This window comes from Engraulis encrasicolus, chromosome 10 (assembly GCF_034702125.1).
Source record: "Engraulis encrasicolus isolate BLACKSEA-1 chromosome 10, IST_EnEncr_1.0, whole genome shotgun sequence".
Lineage (NCBI taxonomy): Eukaryota > Metazoa > Chordata > Actinopteri > Clupeiformes > Engraulidae > Engraulis > Engraulis encrasicolus.
Window position 1 is genome coordinate 19,699,815 of NC_085866.1, and position 20,000 is coordinate 19,719,814.

General features: G+C 44.0%; 1 protein-coding gene across 1 annotated transcript in view; it reads left to right on the plus strand.

The window, feature by feature from the left end:
• The window catches only part of erbb3b (erb-b2 receptor tyrosine kinase 3b), a 51,629-nt gene that overhangs the window by 3,058 nt on the left and 28,571 nt on the right, over positions 1-20,000 (plus strand). Inside the window, exons 2-5 of the mRNA XM_063208347.1 lie at positions 9,829-9,980; positions 13,433-13,613; positions 18,949-19,074; positions 19,708-19,770. Coding sequence (XP_063064417.1) covers positions 9,829-9,980; positions 13,433-13,613; positions 18,949-19,074; positions 19,708-19,770 — 522 coding nt within the window. The remainder of the gene's footprint in view (positions 1-9,828; positions 9,981-13,432; positions 13,614-18,948; positions 19,075-19,707; positions 19,771-20,000) is intronic.

The following is a 20,000-nucleotide window of genomic DNA, read 5'->3' on the forward strand; positions in this document are numbered from 1 at the left end:
AGTTCGAGACTCGTGGGGCGGACTGCGCAGGGTCACCTGTTACACAGGTGCTGTAGACCCGGAATGGGAGTGAGGTTTAGGGGGGGTGAATGTAGCAAATGCCAACTAGCAGTTTGGCGTAGAACGTTAGTAAACCTCCCTCCCAGAGGCTCATGCAGTATTACTATCACTGAGCTGACTGTCTGGACCTTTAGCTCATCTGTATCATTGCCCCAACTGGAGCGTTGACTGGTAGGTAGCAGGTTTGATCCCCAAGTTGCGAACAAGCACAGGATCACCTTAGTTACACAGGGAGGGACTTAAATCATTCTTCTTCAAATACTTGGTATGGCTTTAAATGTGCACTGTGTAGGATGGTGGCTAGAGTAGGTACTGCAACTACTGTATGCTGCTTACTGAAACAGTGCTGCCTATCGCCATATTTTATCTTTTCATGAATATTTACGTAGTAATAAACTAATACCTACTAGTATGACCAAAGTACAGTATGTTTTGCATCTAAATATGTCTATTTCTGGGAATTCAAAATGCTTATATGAAACCTGCACTTCTCTTTCCTCCTCCACTCCACACAGTTACACTCTCTCCACAATACTATCCAGTGATTGGGGAAAATATACATTTCTATGGTGCACAGTAGTGCTAAAGGGCGTCATCAGGGCCAGATCTGGCCCGGGCATGGCAAACGTTTGGCCTGCCATGAGGTCGGAACAAATGTAAATATGAAAATATCTACATGTGTGACTTGCAATCACTGAGGCTTCAGTGGGTCGTATCTCTCTCCAACACATTCACAGAGGGTGAGTAGACCTTGACAAGAAGGCAAAATGATTGGTGATTGGTTTTGCCTGCAGCCTCATTTGCTGTACGAAAATTGGCCCTTGGATAAAACTAATTGGAGACCAGTGGTGTACAGTATGTAGAGTATGTAGGCACCTCATGGCAACATAAACCGTCTCTCCTCTTTCCTCTGCCACCTGAACTTCACACCTCCACACCCTAAAGCACATCTGGTCTCGTTGGAGTGTACTTTGAGCCGGAAACACACAGGTACACTGGTTTACAGGAGGTGTGGTGTTACAGGTGTGTGTGTGTGTGTGTGTGTGTGTGTGTGTGTGTGTGTGTGTGTGTGTGTGTGTGTGTGTGTGTGTTTGTGTGAGAGAGTGTTGTAGTGTGTGTGTGTGTCTGTGTGTGCGTGTGCATGCGTGCGCACGTGTGTGTGTGTGTGTGTGTGTGTGTGTGTGTGTGTGTGTGTGTGTGTGTGTGTGTGTGTGTGTGTGTGTGTGTGTGTGTGTGTGTGTGTGTGTGTGTGTTTAAGTGTGAGCTGGTTCAAGTCTCCTGTAAAAAGCTCCACTCCCTGCCTGAGCTAATATTTGCTCCTAGATTAGGTGTATGGATGAGTATGAATGAATGGACACTCAGGGACGTATGCATGATGCATGCGGGGCTGTGCCGTGATTACGTGGCCAGGAGCGTGCCTCGCTGCACCGTTTCCCCTCTGAAAAGCATCTCCACTTACATGTCAGCAGCATTGTCAACACCGGCATGACTGTTTGATAGAGCAGCAGCGAGCAGGGCTTTGAGATACCATGATAAGGATCTCTCCCATTTCATCACCGCACACCGACTCGTGAGGACTCTGCTCTGATGAGGCGGATGGTATGAGGATATGAGAGATCGTATCAGATAAATAGGCTGGAGTTATGGGATGAATAAGTTCAGACTTCCTTGTAGAGTTTATCAGTGTCACGGTTTGCTGCCTTGCAATAAAAAACGTAAGACGGTTCTATTTGCTAACTAGAATGACAATAAAATGGTCCAGTGCTCTGAAAAACAGGCTGGCTTTTCACCCAGATAACAGTCGCGCAAATACTGAAAGTACTGACTTTACTTGTGTGTGTGTACTAGTGTGTGTTCTCGCGCCTGTGTGTGTGTGTGTGTGTGTGTGTGTGTGTGTGTGTGTGTGTGTGTGTGTGTGTGTGTGTGTGTGTGTGTGTGTGTGTGTGTGTGTGTGTGTGTGACTGTGTGTGTGTGACTGTGTGTGTGTGCGAGCGAGTCAGTTCAAGCCTCCTTCACCCATAGATAGCTGCTCATAGTTGGGGCGCTTGTTTTCTTCCTGCCTGGCCCCCACCCCATTACAACCCCCCCTCCTCCATGCCCACCCTCCCTGTTGATAGACTGGTGTGCTCACACTCAGCCTATTGTTTATTGCTATGATCTCAGCTTGGCCAACAGAAGCCAAAGAAGCATGCGCTTACACACACACACACACACACACACACACACACACACACACACACACACACACACACACACACACACACACACACACACACACACACACACACACACACACACACACACACACACACACACACACACAAATACATGCACACAAATACATGCACTCAAAAACATGCACATACAAGCATTCATACTCATCCACACACATACGTACACATACGTACACATACTTACACACACACACACACACACACACACACACACACACACACACACACACACACACACACACACACACACACACACACACACACACACACACACACACACACAAATAGAGATACGTACACACCTACAGATTCACAGACGCACGCGCACACACACACACACACACACACACACACACACACACACACACACACACACACACACACACACACACACACTGTTGCTCGCTTCCTCTCTCACTCAGTCACACACACACATTGTGAAGAGGTTGGTGGTGGTGACGATGGTGGTGCTGGTGGTTGGGGGGTGGGGGGGGTGCAGAGTGGGGTGGGGTGGGGTGGGGGGGTACCCATCCCTGCTACATATTAACAGTGTGGACATTTATAGCTTGGTGACAATGGCCCGCTTTGTCTTTCACCACAGGCTGTCAATCGCCCGTTTCCATTTCTAGCCTGAGGCCAAGACTCGAACCCATTCACACCACACTGCAGCAGTAGCAGTAGCATCCATCTCACCCATGTCTAGAAACCCTCCTCTCTACTACATCCATCAGTAACACTTATCGGAATAGGATTCAGTTACTATAAATCAGAGGCGTCAAAAGTAAAAGTAAAAGTAAAAAAAACTAAAGAATCACTGTTTCCTTCCAACACAGGTAACTTATCTGAGTTACTAGAAGACATGTGTTGTCTTACAACCAGCAGACTCTGCGCTGGTTGGATCAAGTGTCTGGTCGGTCCTTGTTAGGTTTTTAGTGTTTGCAATGGAATAAATGGTGTAACTGCTGCCATGTGCTGTTGCACCAACCCCATAGAATTACTTTTACTTTTGCTTCTGCCACCTATGCTGTAGCATATACGCAGGGGTGCACATAACTTTTCTAGGTCGTTACTCATATGCGCACCAGCAAATATGTTTTGGTACGCACCTCATCCGCGGTAAAAAAAAAAAAAAAAAAAAAGTCTACTGTCTGCAGTGTCGAAGAATAAAACATCACCACGAACGTTGACACATGTTTGAAGGCTAATGCAACTGGTGCAAGGTAGCCTAATCAAATTTGTTGTTAGTTTGGTATTATTTATCTTAATTAGCCTACAAATGGTCAACAGGTCATCTTCAAGTCAATTGATTATTGTCTGGATTTCATCTGTTTTTGCCGATTTCGCCATCATGCCAGCTGAGCACAGAGGGGGAATAAACTTGTATGCGGTGTCCGTTTGGAATATGGTGGGAGGAAGCTGACGAAATTAAGAAGTGGAGCTGGCCGGGAACTGCGTGCATTTAAGAAGCCACGCGCATAGATGCATGCTTTCAGTTTTTAACTTCTATGCATCGGAGTTGCCAATGAGAATGACGGGGGTGCGCGTCCATTCTGGGAGTTAACAGACGGCACAATTCCATAATGATGGAGGGAGGAGGAGAGAGCCAGGAGCTCAACTCGGTCGCGCTCGCGCTGACTGTCGTTTCAATACAGTTGATATGCGAGTGACAGAGCGACATGTCTATTTTTAGGCATTCATGAGAAAACGGGACACATCGCATCCCTTACCTGTTCAACACGGAACGCATGCTTTCACTACCACATACGGAACGATTCTGCATTTCATGGCACTACATTTCTGTCCGCTCATCATTAGCCTCAAGCCACGGCACTTGGAGCCACTTCTCGGAAAGTTTTGTTTTTAAAATCTCTGACTCAATTTTCTTTGCTGTTGACGAAACTCCAAAGAAACTGATTAGGCTACTGTTGTCTGTGTCTTTTTGGACATGTTTTACCATTCACCAACATCAACAGTCTGGTGAGATAGTCAGTACGCAAGTGCGCTGTAGAGACCGAGGTGGCAGTACGCATTGCTAATTTTTGGTGCGCATGCGCACCTGCGTACCAGTTATGTGCACCCCTGCATATACAGTACTTTGACCACTTAAGTAGAACGGTGTATATAATGGAGCTTTGAGGTTCATTATTGTGTACGGTCTCATAGGGTGCACGACTCACCCCTTTAAACAGCACACTGCAGCAGTAGCATCCAGTCCATCCATCTCTATCACTAGAATCCCTCTACTGCTTCATCATGCTGAACATCTCTCAAGTCGAGCAGTCGGGTTGGACTGTTGGACTTACAGTTGGACTTACATTTCTATCCCGCGGCCAAGACTAGAACCCATTCACACCTGTAGTAGCGGTAGCATCCATTCACAATCGGGCCATACATGCCTAAAATCACTCCACTCTTCTAGCATGCTGAACTCTTTCACACTGCAATAGTAGCATCCATCCATCCATCCATCCATCCATCCATCCATCCATCCATCCATCCATCCATCCATCCATCCATCCATCCATCCATCCATCAATCCATCCATCCATCCATCCATCCACTTGTGACTACTTTAGAATAGGCTTAACGGCTTTACCGTGGCACAAATGGTTGGGCACTCAGATGCTATGCGGCCGACCCAGGTTCGATTCCCGGCCCGGGTCCTTTGCCAAGGCTTCTCCATCTCTCTATCTCCCCACTCGTTTCCTGCCATTACCTTCAATGTCTTGTCAGATAAAGGCAAAAAGCCCCCCAAAAAGAACAGGTTTTACATGTTTAGTCACTAATACATGCCTTATTGTCTAACACTCTAAGGAAAAATACATGCAAAGGAAAAATAGCAATTTGTTTTCAAGTCAATATTCACTAATGCCTTGGTCACTGCCAATAAGGCTATTATTATTATAAGGACCGTAATAAGGACCCTGTAGTAGCCCCTTGATTTTGCTTAACATATGTCTAATAAGTCACTTATACAACAGTATGTAGGCATGTGTTAGTGGCTAACCTGTGAACCCATCCATCCATCCATCCATCCATCCATCCATCCATTCATCCATCCCTAGAAACTCTAAACGACAATAAAATCCCTCAAGTCCAACAGTGGCATTTGAATCCATGAGGAAAATAATAGATTATGGAAATGTTTTATGGAAATCAGAAGGTACATGATGTGGAACCGCACTTCCTCATTCTTCTCCTATTGTTTGTCTTGGCAACAATGGCTGGTGTGTGTGTGTGCGTGTGTGTGTGTGTGTGTGTGTGTGTGTGTGTGTGTGTGTGTGTGTGTGTGCATGTGCGTGTGTATGTATTACGCCCGTGTGAGCGTGTGTTTGTATTACACCCATGTGTGTGTATGTGTTCATGAGTCTTTCTTTGTCTTTGCACAAAACTGTGTGCAATTGTGTGTGTCTCTATATGCCACCCACACAAAACACACATATTGGAGGACGCACAATGTTTGCAGGCAAAGCACGTTTCTATTCTCTGCCATGGTGTGTGTGTGTGTGTGTGTGTGTGTGTGTGTGTGTGTGTGTGTGTGTGTGTGTGTGTGTGTGTGTGTGTGTGTGTGTGTGTGTGTGTGTGTGTGTGTGTGTGTGTGTGTGTGTGTGTGTGTGTGTGTGTGTGGTTACAGTATGATTCAGTGGCCTAGTGTGGTGTGTTGGCCTAGTCAGCCCAGCTGCTCAGCACTAGTCATGTCTGTCTTGGTCTCCTCATCTTTGGCATCTCCCTCAATGCCACCACCAGGTGTTTTGCAGGGGCACGGCACAAAGTCATCTGAAAGTTCCCCCTCACTCAAAACATACAATGCAATGGGGACCAGATTCTGGGCCTTTCCTCTCCCCGGGCCCGGGAGAACTGCCTCTTTGTCTCCCCTTGTCGGCCTCCCTGCCACCACCGCTGGACACTGGAGCACATCAGTCTGAGTAGCACGGCACAGCACAGCACTGCTGTGAAAGGAGCGTATTGTCTCTATGGCCTCGAGTCACAGAGTTGGTGGCTGCCCCAGTTAGTAGCATCTGTGTCACTATTTACTGGCTATGCCACCACTGTGTCAATGCTGAATGACTTTTACATGGACCGTCTTGAAAACTAAATATCATCATCATACTCCATAATTAAGTTTCAGGTCTGTCTCATATGGTACCTTTATTAGTTATACTACTCCTTTGGTTATCACTTTTGATATAAAACTGACAAAGCTTTATTTTTTTAAATCTAAGAAACATATCTTTAAAATAAATAAATAAGTAAATAACAACGCAATGTCCATCTCAGATGTGTTTCAGCCTACACCACCATCAGTGTCCGATTTAAGTTTCGATTTTCAAATAAAAAAAAAATGTTTCAATAGAAGTAGAAGTGGCAGTTTAGCGCTTGTTAGTGTTTAGTGAAGACACTGCATGCCTTCATCAGTATGCCATTCACCGCAAGATGACCAATTAGTCTCCTCACTCCAGCTCCAGGCTATGAGGGGCTCTTGTGGTCAGCCTGTGTGGTTTATGATGCTACGCTACTACAAAGGCTGCACCGGGACCAAAAAACCACACAGGCCTTTTTGGCTTAAAGTCACCCCTCACATGTACAAGCTGTTTTCATACTACTATATCCTGCTTGACTCCAATGGACAGTCTCATCTAATCTTTGAACCAATTCCTGAGCAAAAAACAAACAGATAAACTAAAAGCAACAACAGTGGGGCTATTAGCCCCTGGAGACTGTCGGTCCACCTGGAAAATGCCCTGTATGCCAGATGACCAGTCCAGGCCTGCCACCTTCTTCTTGGCTTGATGGTCTCTCGATTGTTTCTCAGCATTGGCTGCTTGTCTGTTGCATCCCTGCTACACCCTGGTTTGCTGACCCCTGCCTGTCCTGGCTCTGTCACAGCCCAGCATTGACCCCCTCAGTGTGTGTGTGTGTGTGTGTGTGTGTGTGTGTGTGTGTGTGTGTGTGTGTGTGTGTGTGTGTGTGTGTGTGTGTGTGGGATGTAGGGTGTGTATAGGCATGTATGTGTGACTGTTCTGTGTGTGTGTGTGTGTGTGTGTGTGTGTGTGTGTGTGTGTGTGTGTGTGTGTGTGTGTGTGTGTGTGTGTGTGTGTGTGTGTGTGTGTGTGTGTGTGTGTGTGTGTGTGTGTGTCTGTCTGTGTGTGTGTGTGTGTGAGTGCGTGCTATTGTGCTCCAGTGACCACTTCAGACAGATCAAAGGGTGTGCAGCCGTGCCCTCTTCATGGGAGCAATCTGTCACCACTTAGAAGTCGCTCGCAACCTCTCTGGCCTGCCCTCTGTCTCGCCCTCCGTCTCTGTTTCTCGTGTGTCTGTGTCTCGCTGTTTCTCTCGGCCTCTGTCTCTCATGTGCCTCTGTGCCTGTTCCCGTGTGCCTGTGTGTTGTCTCTGATGTGTGCCTGTTTGTTGCATGATTGGTCTCTGTCTGTATCTCTGTGTTTCTGGCGTTGAGAGTGCCTGTGTGTTGTGTGTTGTCTCTGTCTAGTAGTGTAGGGCGAGTGCCCTTTTATTGCCATCTCTGTCTCCTTCTCTCATGTGTCATTAACATGGCCTGTCTGTGTGTCTGGTCTTGAGACAGCATGTTGGTTGCATGGCCTGTCTCTGTGCGTCTCTGTCTCTTATGTTATGTGCCATTAGGAGTGCCTGTGTGTTGTATGATCAGTCTTTGTCTCTGTGTCTGGTGTTGAGACATACATTCATTTATTGAGAGGAATATTCACAAAATATAGGGACTTTAACACCCTGTGGTCCTTTATTTAATAACATACAATGCAGTGAAGAAGTTATGTGCAAAATTGATGTACATTGAAATTCTCTCTTTTGGATACTTCCTGTTTTTTTACAATCAGAAGAATTAGTAGCACCTTTTCAAGTGAAAAAAACATTATGTTGTTAAACAATCCACTCCTTCATCTCTTTGTACCTACAAATATATTCATTTTAAAGTGCACACCACAATGTGCACCAAAACATATCCATAAAACGTTATTGTTACCAATAACATTTTAATGTCAGCATGATGTTCTGGAATGCCTACCTCGAGGGTGAAGTCTGTCAAACTTTGTTACGGGATATTTAACTGCCTGAATAGTCTTTAGCCTGAACATCTCCTCCCTCATTTGCATTCACAGTCCAGACTGGAGCATTATGAGGGAAAATTAATAATGTAATGTAATGTAATAATGTAATGGAATTATATTAATAATAATTTGAAATGATTAGTTTTTTTGCCAATCCATGTAAATATCCATGTAAATAACTCAAACCATATGTTCACTACAGTATGCTTTAAGGTTTCACATACAGTAACTAATATGTTTTACAAATATTATGCCTACAAAACCATATCAAATTAAATCAAATCATATCAATAAACATTAATGCATGCTAAACCTATTTTATTCGATTGTATGTTGGAGATAAAAACAAACAAATCAAGAAAAAAACATATTTTCAGATCATACTTCAGTGTCAAGTCAAATCATATTTACATGAAATGACATCAATGACTTCTTGTTTTTGAGTCCTTTAGAGACAAACTACTGACTCGGATTGTGTGTGTGTGTGTGTGTGTGTGTGTGTGTGTGTGTGTGTGTGTGTGTGTGTGTGTGTGTGTGTGTGTGTGTGTGTGTGTGTGTGTGTGTGTGTGTGTGTGTGTGTGTGTGTGTGTGTGTGTGTGTGTGTGTGTGTGTTTTGGATGTGTGCCTGCACTGGTGCGTGTCATGTCAGTCTTGATTAAGCGCTGCAGACTTGAGACATACTTGGCTTGACTCTGTTATCTTGTGGACGTGCCACACTCAGCCGCTGTCTCTATTACAAGTTTCAAAGTCCAATGTGAACGATTCGTCTTCCCTTTTTCAATTCAATTCAATCCAATTCAATTCCAATTTGTTACAGTGTGGTATCACCATAGCATGATCTCAGAACACTTAACAAATGCGTTACATAAAATATTTTTAATATATATATTTTTAGGGGTTTTCATACTTTTATTTTTGACAGGACAGTGGAGGAGAAACAGGAAATGAGTGGGGAGAGAGAAGGATCGGCAAATGACCCAGGCTGGAATCGCGCCCGGGTCACAGACGTAGTAACCCAGTGCCCTGTTAGGCCACGGCAGGGCCAATATTGCATAAAATATTGATTAAAAGACAAGATAATAGTAAACATAAGCTTACACAAGCAGAAAATATGTGATCACAGTCACATCAAAAGTGGATAAAATTTCAGATATGAAATGTGTGTGAAAATGTGTGTGAGGGGGTGGGGGGACCACCCTTCATGTATGTAAAATATAAAGTCAATATCGATGCTTGAAATCAACCGTGGTTGTAAATATTGAAATGAAATGCGTCATGACAAACCTCCTTCACATTTTACAAACTAGAGACTTTTAAAGACAACATCATAATACCTGCTGTACAGCTCTATGTAAATGTACGCATCTCTCTCTCTCTCTCTCTCTCTCTCTCTCTCTCTCTCTCTCTCTCTCTCTCTCTCTCTCTCTCTCTCTCTCTCTCTCTCTCCACAGTGTGCACAGGCACCCAGAACGGCCTAAGTTTCACCTACAACACCGAGCTGCACTATAACAATCTGAGGGAGATGTACACGGGCTGCCAAATCGTCATGGGCAACCTGGAGATCGTGCAGATGGAACCACACAGAAACTTCTCATTCCTGGAGGTAAGAACGGGGCCTAATATTCCTTGGAGTTTAGTTCCAGAATGAATGCTGCCCATTCACAAAATTCCACAAACATTTACCACCACCATCAGTTTATAAGTATTCATTTAGGGCCTTTTCACACCAGAACGGCCGCCCTCGGCAGGACAGAAACGATTTTTTTATCGGCGGCGGTGAAAATACATGGAAACAGATCTGTCCTTCCACACCAACACGACGGTAGTCAGGCGCCAGTGGTGAGGTAGACGGCTCAGTGCTGTGCTAAATTTGGAAAATTCAACTCTAGTGGAATTTTGACAACTGATGGCCGGCGGTGTCCCGTTGAAATGAATGGCAAAGTGGCGGGGGGATTTTGAACAGGACTGGCCGTGCACACCGACGTGGTCAGTATGAAAGGCTGAATAGAACACACATGCCAAGACTCGGCAGAAAGACTGCCGTCTTCTCACTGCCATCACGCCATGCTCTGATGTGAAACTGGCCTTTTGAATGGGGAAAGTTGCGCTATAGCCTACATGAAAAGATAGATCTCCTCCGTGTCCACTTCTTTGAATTTCCAGTAACAAATATCTTGTACTATGCTCATGGTTCATGAAAAGATCAAATGCACAAGGGAATTTCACGATTTAACCCTATCCAGACTGGGGGGGGGCTAAAAGTGCCCGCACCAACTTTGATGTAGTATAATTCCTTAACGACTTAAGCTATGACTACGAAACTTGGTGACTTTTCCTAACATTTAGTTGGCTACAGTTTAGTACCAAAAGATTATGTTCATCATTTTTGCCGTTGCCATGGCAACGGTTTTCTGACAGGTATGTCTGACCGAAAATCACTGATCTAAGTCTCATTATTGTTCCTTTTCATATTTTTTTGTTATTTCCATTAGCATCAGACAGCTTTGTGGGCATTAAAGTGGTCTGAAGCATATAATCATTAAAATGTAAGTGCATTACCTACATTTGATGTGAAATACATTATGGCGAGATTTTGGGTATTATAAACAGATGATGTCATGACATCATAATACCAGATAATGACACAAAAATTATGTCATTCATAGATGTCCATATGTAGATCATCTCCCCAAAGTTTGGTGGTCATACCGTATTCCGTTCATGAGTTATGAGGGGGGGTCAAAAGACCCCCCCTCCCCAGGCCCAGGAATGCCAAAAAAGCCCAGTCTGAATAGGGTTAAAAGTTCACATCTCACGACTCATGTTCTCACACTATAGGCCTACTAGCCAAGGGTCAGATGCGAGCAGAATGCTCACACTGTGCGGCACGACAGACTTGTTTTCCGGAACTGCAGATGACAAAAACGAGGAGGGGAAATGCGCACCTGAGGTGGAGTTGAGCAGACGCGTGTTGAGTGTTGAGTGAATTGCGTCAATTTGTGCATGTGTTGTGCCAAATCGGGTCGTAGCACTGCTTCAACTGTGCGATTTTCTCACGAGTTGCGAGCAGTTGCGATTGCACAATGGTAAGGTGAAATTGCTTGTCATTGCTCCATGTAGGCTACACTACATGAGGCGAGGCTCACGATTGACCTCGATTGAGCAAGAAATCGTCCCGATTCGAGTGACAAATCGGGGCAAAATCAGGGGGAAAGTCACACAGTGTAATCCCGGCTTTGGTCATTGCTTGGTCATTCTGGTGACATCAGATTTATAACACGAGCGTCTTAAAGGGTTAAAGGATGAAACCTTTTGAAAAGCTGCTCATGCCAAAAAACGATTGTAAGGTGTGCAGACTCAGAAGAACACAACGACCAGAACATTCATCAGCTGACTGTTTCCTCAAACTATGAAACATCTCCATGGACACGCATTCTTAACAGATGTTTGTTTATCGTTGGCAACTGTATTTTCCCTCTCCTTCATTCTCCCAGATAGTTAGATAACAGATCTAGGTATGTTGGGAATAGCAACATTAGTGAGATGGGGATTTGCAACGTCACAAGTCTCAACCTGAATAATGTTATTTATAGTCCAACCTAACAGTTGAAGGATGAGCGTTACTTCTGAATTCACTTTGCATAGATCCGAGCTATAAAGACAAGTTTACAGAAGCAGGTACATCCATTCTGTGGTTTACAGTAAACAACACACGAGAATGACAAATCTGCTCTAAACCTATAGGGAAAATGGAATTGACTTTCACATTCACTTTAACCCCTTGGTGCAGCACCTATGTTATAACCTTACTGTCACCAAAATTGTAATGTCTATGTCTTGATCTGTTACTTAAGGCTCTCGGCACTGTCATAGCAATGTTGTTATGATGTAGTTGAGTATCTTCAGCAAATCGTGAGCTGAGAATTATAAGGTTCTATCTCCATTTTTGGTAAAATTGAGTTTTTGACATAATCTGACCCATTACATGTTTATTAATGCCTGTGTGGTGTTATTTTTGTAAAAAAGTATTATTTCACATTGTTATTAATGAAATAAAAACGTTTTATCTCACAAAACAGCTGGGATGTAAAAACTTTGATGCTCAATATCTCAGAACTACCCTAAACGGAGATAGAACCTTATAATTCTAAGCTCACGAAATAGTGAATTGGCCCGCCGGTGACCCCATCTGCAGTAAGAGGCTACAGTACAACCCAAAATAGATGTTTTTGTAGGCCTATATTTCACTATTTTCGAACTGCTCTTTCAAAAGGAGGTACCGCGCCTCTTGATGCCTGGTGGGTTACAATACGTGAACTATAGGAGCAAGTAAGGGGAACTCGCGAACCTGGATGCAGATGCAATAGTGTACTTTTATTGCATGTTTAGAAAATCAATAAAAGTGCTTCCCAAGTTAACAGTGCAAACATTCCAGTCAGACCATCCTCAGTGTACTATTTTCTAACTCCCTCATGACTGAAGTGCCTTTTGTCCCCTTAACCTCATTGTTATTCAGTAGTGTTTGTCAACAGGGACTCTAAGGGGGTGTTAGAGAGCCCTTGGGGGACGTTAAGAATGAGACAGCTGAGAGGTGGGCCGCTCACTTACAAATGGGGGGTGCTAACGGTGCTAACTGCTAACTGGTGGTGCTAACTCTACGAAGATGTAGCCTAGCAATGTTGTAAAGCACAACTAAATAACATATAAACGGTACACATAAGCATACATAAAAGATTATTGTTGTGGTTGGTAGGCTTAGCTGTTTACATCATTATTATCAGCATGAGTTGGATCTGTGGACAGGGGCTTGAGAACCACTGTAGTACAACTAGGGGTGCAAATAATGATCGATATTGATGCATTAATCCACGGCCCATGATTGAATCGAATGGAATAGTATCGTGGGGCATTCTTAAGTATTTAAAATAATCAAATAGCTGCCTTCAGAAATCGATATCAAATTGTATCATCATGGAGGCTGTGATTGACACACCTAAGTACAACCCGTCATAATTTGTTGTCTATTTTTTGCACCTCTCTTCCTTCCTTTTGCAGAGCATCAGAGAGGTGACGGGCTACGTTCTCATTGCCACCAATCACTTCAGGAGTCTGCCGCTGCACAGGCTGCGTGTGATCAGGGGCAACACGCTCTATGAGAAGCAGTTTGCTCTCTCCGTCTTCTTCAACTTTGAAAGAGACACCGGCCTTGAAGACCTGGGTCTCATCCACCTGACAGGTGAGGCTAAGAGGAGAGGAGAGGAGAGGAGAGGAGAGGAGAGGAGAGGAGAGGAGAGGAGCAAAAAGGAGAAGAGAGGAGAGGAGCAAATAGGAGAGGAGTGGAGAGGAGAGGAGCATAGAGGAGAGGACAGGACAGGGCAGGAGAGGAGAGGAGCGGAGAGGAGAGGAGCGGAGAGGAGAGGAGTGTGTGTGTGTGTGTGCTAGGAGAGGAGTGTGTGTGTCTGTGTGTCTCTGTGTGTGTGTGTGTGTGTGTGTGTGTGTGTGTGTGTGTGTGTGTGTGTGTGTGTGTGTGTGTGTGTGTGTGTGTGTGTGTGTGTGTGTGTGTGTGTGTGTGTGTGTGTGTGTGTGTTTGTGTGAGTATGCGTGCGTGCGTGCGTGCATGCATGTGCTTGTTTGCCTATGCGTGTCTGTGGTCATGCACCACACTCTCTCGTCTACGTGTCTCCGTTAGCGTGGGAAGCCTGTGGAATCTGGTGCATCCACTTTCCCCGGCCACATACCTCTCAGCCTGAGCAGCCGTTTGCCTACCCTGGTTGGTGGACGAGGGAGGCGAGGTGTCTGTGGTGAAAACCGCAGTCACCAGGAGAGCACGAGAGCATAACGGTACATAACTTCAGACTTTTGCTCCTTGCCCATGCCTGCACAGTGGCACTTTAGTGGGGAGAAGCTCTGCTCTGGGCGGCGTGTCAGTCACAGGGCACGCTGGGGCCTGTCGTTAGCTATTGTCGGTTTATCTCCGTGCATTAGAGTACGGCTGTCATTCTCTCATCGCCCTCTCTGTCTTACCAGTCTGCCTTTTTGGCTCGGCCACCGATGCATGTCGTGTTCTTTTGACTTGACTCTGAGGACTGAGTCTTCTGTTCTCTCTCTCTCTCTCTCTCTCTCTCTCTCTCTCTCTCTCTCTCTCTCTCTCTCTCTCTCTCTCTCTCTCTCTCTCTCTCTCTCTCTCTCTCTCTCTCTCTCTCTCTCTCTCTCTCTATCTCATTTTTCTGTCAGTCTGTTTCTCTGTCCTTAACATAATCCTGGCACAAGGACATATTTGAACAGGGAAAGTGAAGAAAAAGGAAAACATTATACAGATATTATATAACTCATGCCAGTATGTGTGTCTACATGTACACCCTACAGTACATAGCAGACAGCAGTAGCACTGAATCACATCATCGGTCTGTACTCTGTACCTTGAGCTCTTGTCTTTGACACAATATTTGTATTTGAACGGGGAAAGTGAAGAACAAAACATGATATAGATATTATATAACACATTCCAATAATGTGTGTGTACATGTAGCCTATACCAGATACGTGTAACAGATATAAGCACCACTGTATCACATCAAATTCCTACTGTATCATCCGTCAACACATACACAGATCGTGTCTTTAACACATTCCTGGCATGAGGTACACAGTGCATTCATTTCACAGTAGTTTACTGTGGCCATCCTCACAGTTTACTGTGATCTTCTCACAGTAGTTTACTGTGGCCACAACACAGTAAGTTACTGTCACCCTACCCACACTACCATGATCCCGCCCCTCCATTCATCACCACAAAAGAGGTAACTACCATGTTATTGTGGCACCTCCCATTCCCCACCATGACTGAGACAACTGTGGCATGGAACCAGTTCATCACATTGCTCTCTTGAATTGATAGACCGAACTATCCATAACCATAGAGAAACTGAAGTATCTGCAGTATGTGCAATATTATTACCATTTGATAATTGTAGTCTCCTGGATGATAGTACATAAACCAGTGTGCATAGAATACTCTGGTTGAGCATAATTAGACAGACCTGAAATTTCTTAATCAAGTAAGCAACACACCAAAAAGGATCCCTGCTACCATAATACTCACTACCAACTAAATAGCTAGCCAGCCAACAAACCAGTCCACCAGCCAACCAAAAGAGTCAGTTGTCAGCTAGCCAGCCAAAGAGCCGGCTAACCAACTAACACTCAGTTAGTCAGCCAATTAACCAACAAACAAGTCAGTTGTATGGCTAGCCAGCTAACAAACCAGCCATCCAGTCAACCAAAAGAGTCAGTTAGCCAGCCAACCAGCTGGCCAACAAACAGTCAGTTGGTCGGTCAGTTAGCTCACTAGCCAACAAGCCGGACAGAGAGTCAGCGAACCAGTCATTTAGGCAAGCAACTCAAGCATTGTGACAGTCTGAGTTTATATAGAGGTGAAAGTTAACCATGTGACCAGAGTAATCAGGCATGTGGCAGCTGCAGGTAGTAATTCAATGAACTTGTAACAGTCCTATATACTCAAGAGGTCAGGTACTAATTGACAGATTGATTGGGCACTACCATTGTTCCTGGTTGATGGTAGGCAATGTCAATCATGTCATGCAGCATTTGACTTTCAATTGTGCAATGGCACTTCACAAGATAGCCTAATTTTGTTTACTAGGTGGCAATATTCTTAGCCTGCTCCTGACCATCCCATAATACTACCATTTCCATTTCGTATTCACGGTCTGGACTTTGTTTGATCTGACGCGATTGCAGGAAGCAGGAAGGACATCTTCGGAAAAATCAGGATTTAACTTATAAGTTGTTGAACAAACATGTCTGACGTTTATCTATGGCGATGTAGGACTGTTTAACAGACATATCTGACAGAACATCCTACCGTAGGATAAAATTAGAATGTAGAACCGTTTGTCAGAACATCGGCAAAAATCCTACCGGTCAACATCGCTCCACAGAAGACAGGTACCAGACATAGTGCGGAGCCAAGTGTCTTGGCGGAAGTACGTAGGATGGCGCGCGAGGCTACAATATTCTGATTTAAAATTGGATGCTGGAGTTTTGGCGTGCACATCCAAGACAAAGGCATTAGCAGGTGCCAACTTAAAAAATTGTTTGTGTAGCACATTGGTTGCAACTTAATTTATTGGAAGCAGAACCAGCAACATTTCCAATCATAGACCTTCATCTAATTAGGCCTGACAATTAGTAATTACAATCAATCATGGCCAGGAGCAACCCAAAGTGACATACAGATATGCAACAATGGTTACTGTCCCTAGGGTAATGCCGGGTTAGGAGGGATTAGAACCCGCAACTCTCTCATCTTAAGTCCACCTCCCTAACCATTAGGCCATGGCAGCCACATAGTGCACCTAATCATGGCCTAGAGCAACGAAACACCTGTTATAACAGCACAGTAGTTAACTGTGATATGACGAAAGGTCTCTCTGGATTTCACAGTAACAAATTATGGCAGAATGTCACAGTATGTTACTGTGAAATGAATGCAATTAGTAGCCAGTAACTCATTGTGAGTTCACAGTATTTTCTACTGAACCCACAGTAAGATATTGTTACACACTTGAAGTGGGCGAAAGTTCAATGGGAAGGCATGTCAGTTGGGTTGAAGGCTGACGCCTTTACAGTAGTTAACTGTGATATGACAAATTCACAGTATGTTACTGTGAAATGAATGCAATTAGTAGCCAGTAACTCCCTGTGAGTTCACGGTAAGATATTGTTACACACTTGAAGTGGGCGAAAGTTCAATGGGAAGGCATGTCAGTTGGGTTGAGGGCTGACGCCTTTACTGAAAGTGATATACAAATATGGTTGCTGTCCCTAGGGCAATGTAGAGTTTGGAGGGATTTGAACCTGCAACTCACTGAACTTAAGTCCACCTCCCTAACTGTTAGGCCAAGGCTGCCACATAGCACAACCTGGGCCTTCAGACACTTCATCGACATTTACAGCAAACTATTTAGTCATCAGGGCTTCAGATCGTGTCCCATCATGCAATGCACTTATGGAGAGCCATTTATCTAGAAGAAATATCTTAAGTGTGCTTCAAAATATTACTCCTTGTTATATTCTCTATTTATTGTAGGGGTTGTACTATTTAAAGTGGTACACAAGAAAAATGACCATATTCCCACCGCAATGAAGATGGTCATGTATATCTCCCAATATATATAAGCTCATTCTTCTGTTATTTGACAGAGAGCGTGGGGAAGAAGTAGTCAACTGATGATGGGTGTATACATGTGTACAAGACATTAAGAATGAAATAATTTGCTGAAAATGTCAATGAAAGGTGTGATTGTAATGAAGAGCCCAACCTGTCTATGACTGAAGTTGTGCCCCAATGCACTAATAATTCAATAGATACTCCGCCCACACAGTAGTTTACTGTGATGTTTCCTAGTTTATCACTTTGGCATGCTGGTTATCCTTGAAGAGCACATTAAAATACTGTGATGTGCAAGTTAGGTGAGAAATGGCAAGTGATACAATGATTTCAGGCGAATTTGCTGTGTGCCGTGTGACCGTCACAGTAGCATAGTGTACCAGAACATCAGAGTAATTAACTGTGAGATTTCACAGTAAATTACTCTGAAATCCTTGTAACTTTTTACTGTGTAGTATTTGGGCAGGGAAAGTGGAGAATAAACACAATATTGTATAGCACATGTTGATATCTGTACCGAATCGTACACAAGACGTTGATTAATGGCTAATACGGAATTTAGCTAATAATAGTGGCTAATACAGAATTGCTCCTAAGTCATAATGAGTCACTCTGAATTCCTGATTGTTTGAGGGTGATGTTACAAGAGGCTCAAAATGTCCTTAAATTAAGAAATATAATAAAACTTGTTTTTTTTCTTATACTTAAGACATGTCAAAGTTTTATCTTTAACCTGACATGTTCCAACGGTATAGCTTCTGTCTTCATCAGAGGGTCACATGGATGTTGTTGCATGACATGCTTTAAAATCAAGTGATGTTGTGGAGGTGTGACCACACCTCCTGCAAAATTTCAGGTAAAAGATAAAACTTTTACATGTTTGAAGTATAAGAAAAACAAATGTTTTACCATAACAGTTAGACGAAATGAATGTCATACATCTAAGAAATACAATGTTTTTATGGAGCCAATCACACATCATGCATTGGCCATGGATGGGGCCACGTTGCCATGTCTGTGGGTCCGTCCGTGCACTTTTTTAAAAGTATGTTTTCGGGGGGCTTTTTGGACCTTTATTATGACAGGATAGTGTGAGAGGAGACAGGAGATGAGTTGGAGAGAGATATGGGGTAGGGTTGGGAAATGGCCCCAGCCGGACTCGAACCGGGGTCCCCATGGGTATGCAAGCCAAAATGTGGGGGGCTTAGCGCGCTGCGCCACAACTCCTCCTTGCATGTGCACTTTTCCAGTTTGATGCATTCTGGTAAGAATGCATCAAACTGGCAAAGTGTGCATGCGCGCTGCCTAGCAAAAGCATCACTGCTTCATCATGAACGAACCCATTGACTGCTCTTGTTTGTCCTGCATCTACCCTCAGAGATCCTGGAGGGGGGCGTGCAGATCACGAACAACAACTTCCTGAATTACTCCTCCTTTGTGGACTGGAGGGACATCGTCAGAGACCCCAATGCCCTCGTCGTCACCAAGGATAACGGGAAGGGAGGTAAGCTTGTCTCTGTTGTCCGTGAGTTTGTGTTGATTGGTTATTGCCGCTGTCACGAGTGACATACGCCCAACAACAATCATTCTGAGGAGTAAACAGCTTTACTCTTACTGATGTAATTACAACAATGCATGATCTTACATGCTACAGTACATACACCAGCTATTCCTCTGTAGCTAATGAGGTAGTAACAGTAAGAGTAACATTGTAAGAGTACTACTTCCACTTTCAGTTTATACACCTCTGAAGTTGAATAAATAAGAATGTGCTGCGGTGTGCGCTGTGCAGGACAGTGCCATGATGACGTTGATGATATTAATAATAATGTGTACTACTACTACTGCTACTACTACTACTACTACTACTACTACTACTACTTCTACTTCTACTACTACTGCTACCACTACTACTACTTCTACTACTACTACTACTACTACTACTACTACTACTACTACTACTACTACTACTACTACTACTTCTACTACTACTACTAAGTTACTACTACTACTACTAATAATAATAATCATCATCATCATCATCATCCATCATCATCCATCATCATCATCATCATCATCATCATCATCATAATCATAATAATGTGTTTTAATGTCTGGGGGTGTGTGTTATCTGCAGGAGAGTGCCATGCTACTTGTAAGGGCCACTGCTGGGGACCCACTGCTGCCCAGTGTCAAAAGAGTGAGTATGCCACAGTCTCTCTCTCTCTCTCTCTCTCTCTCTCTCTCTCTCTCTCTCTCTCTCTCTCTCTCTCTCTCTCTCTCTCTCTCTCTCTCTCTGTCTCTCTCTGTGGGTGTGTCTCTATCCCAGTGTGTGTGTATCTGTGTGTAGTCTACAAATTGTGTTATGATTCTAATGAACACAGACTTTCAAACACTCTAAATCACATCAGGTGTTTTGGATACAGTGTG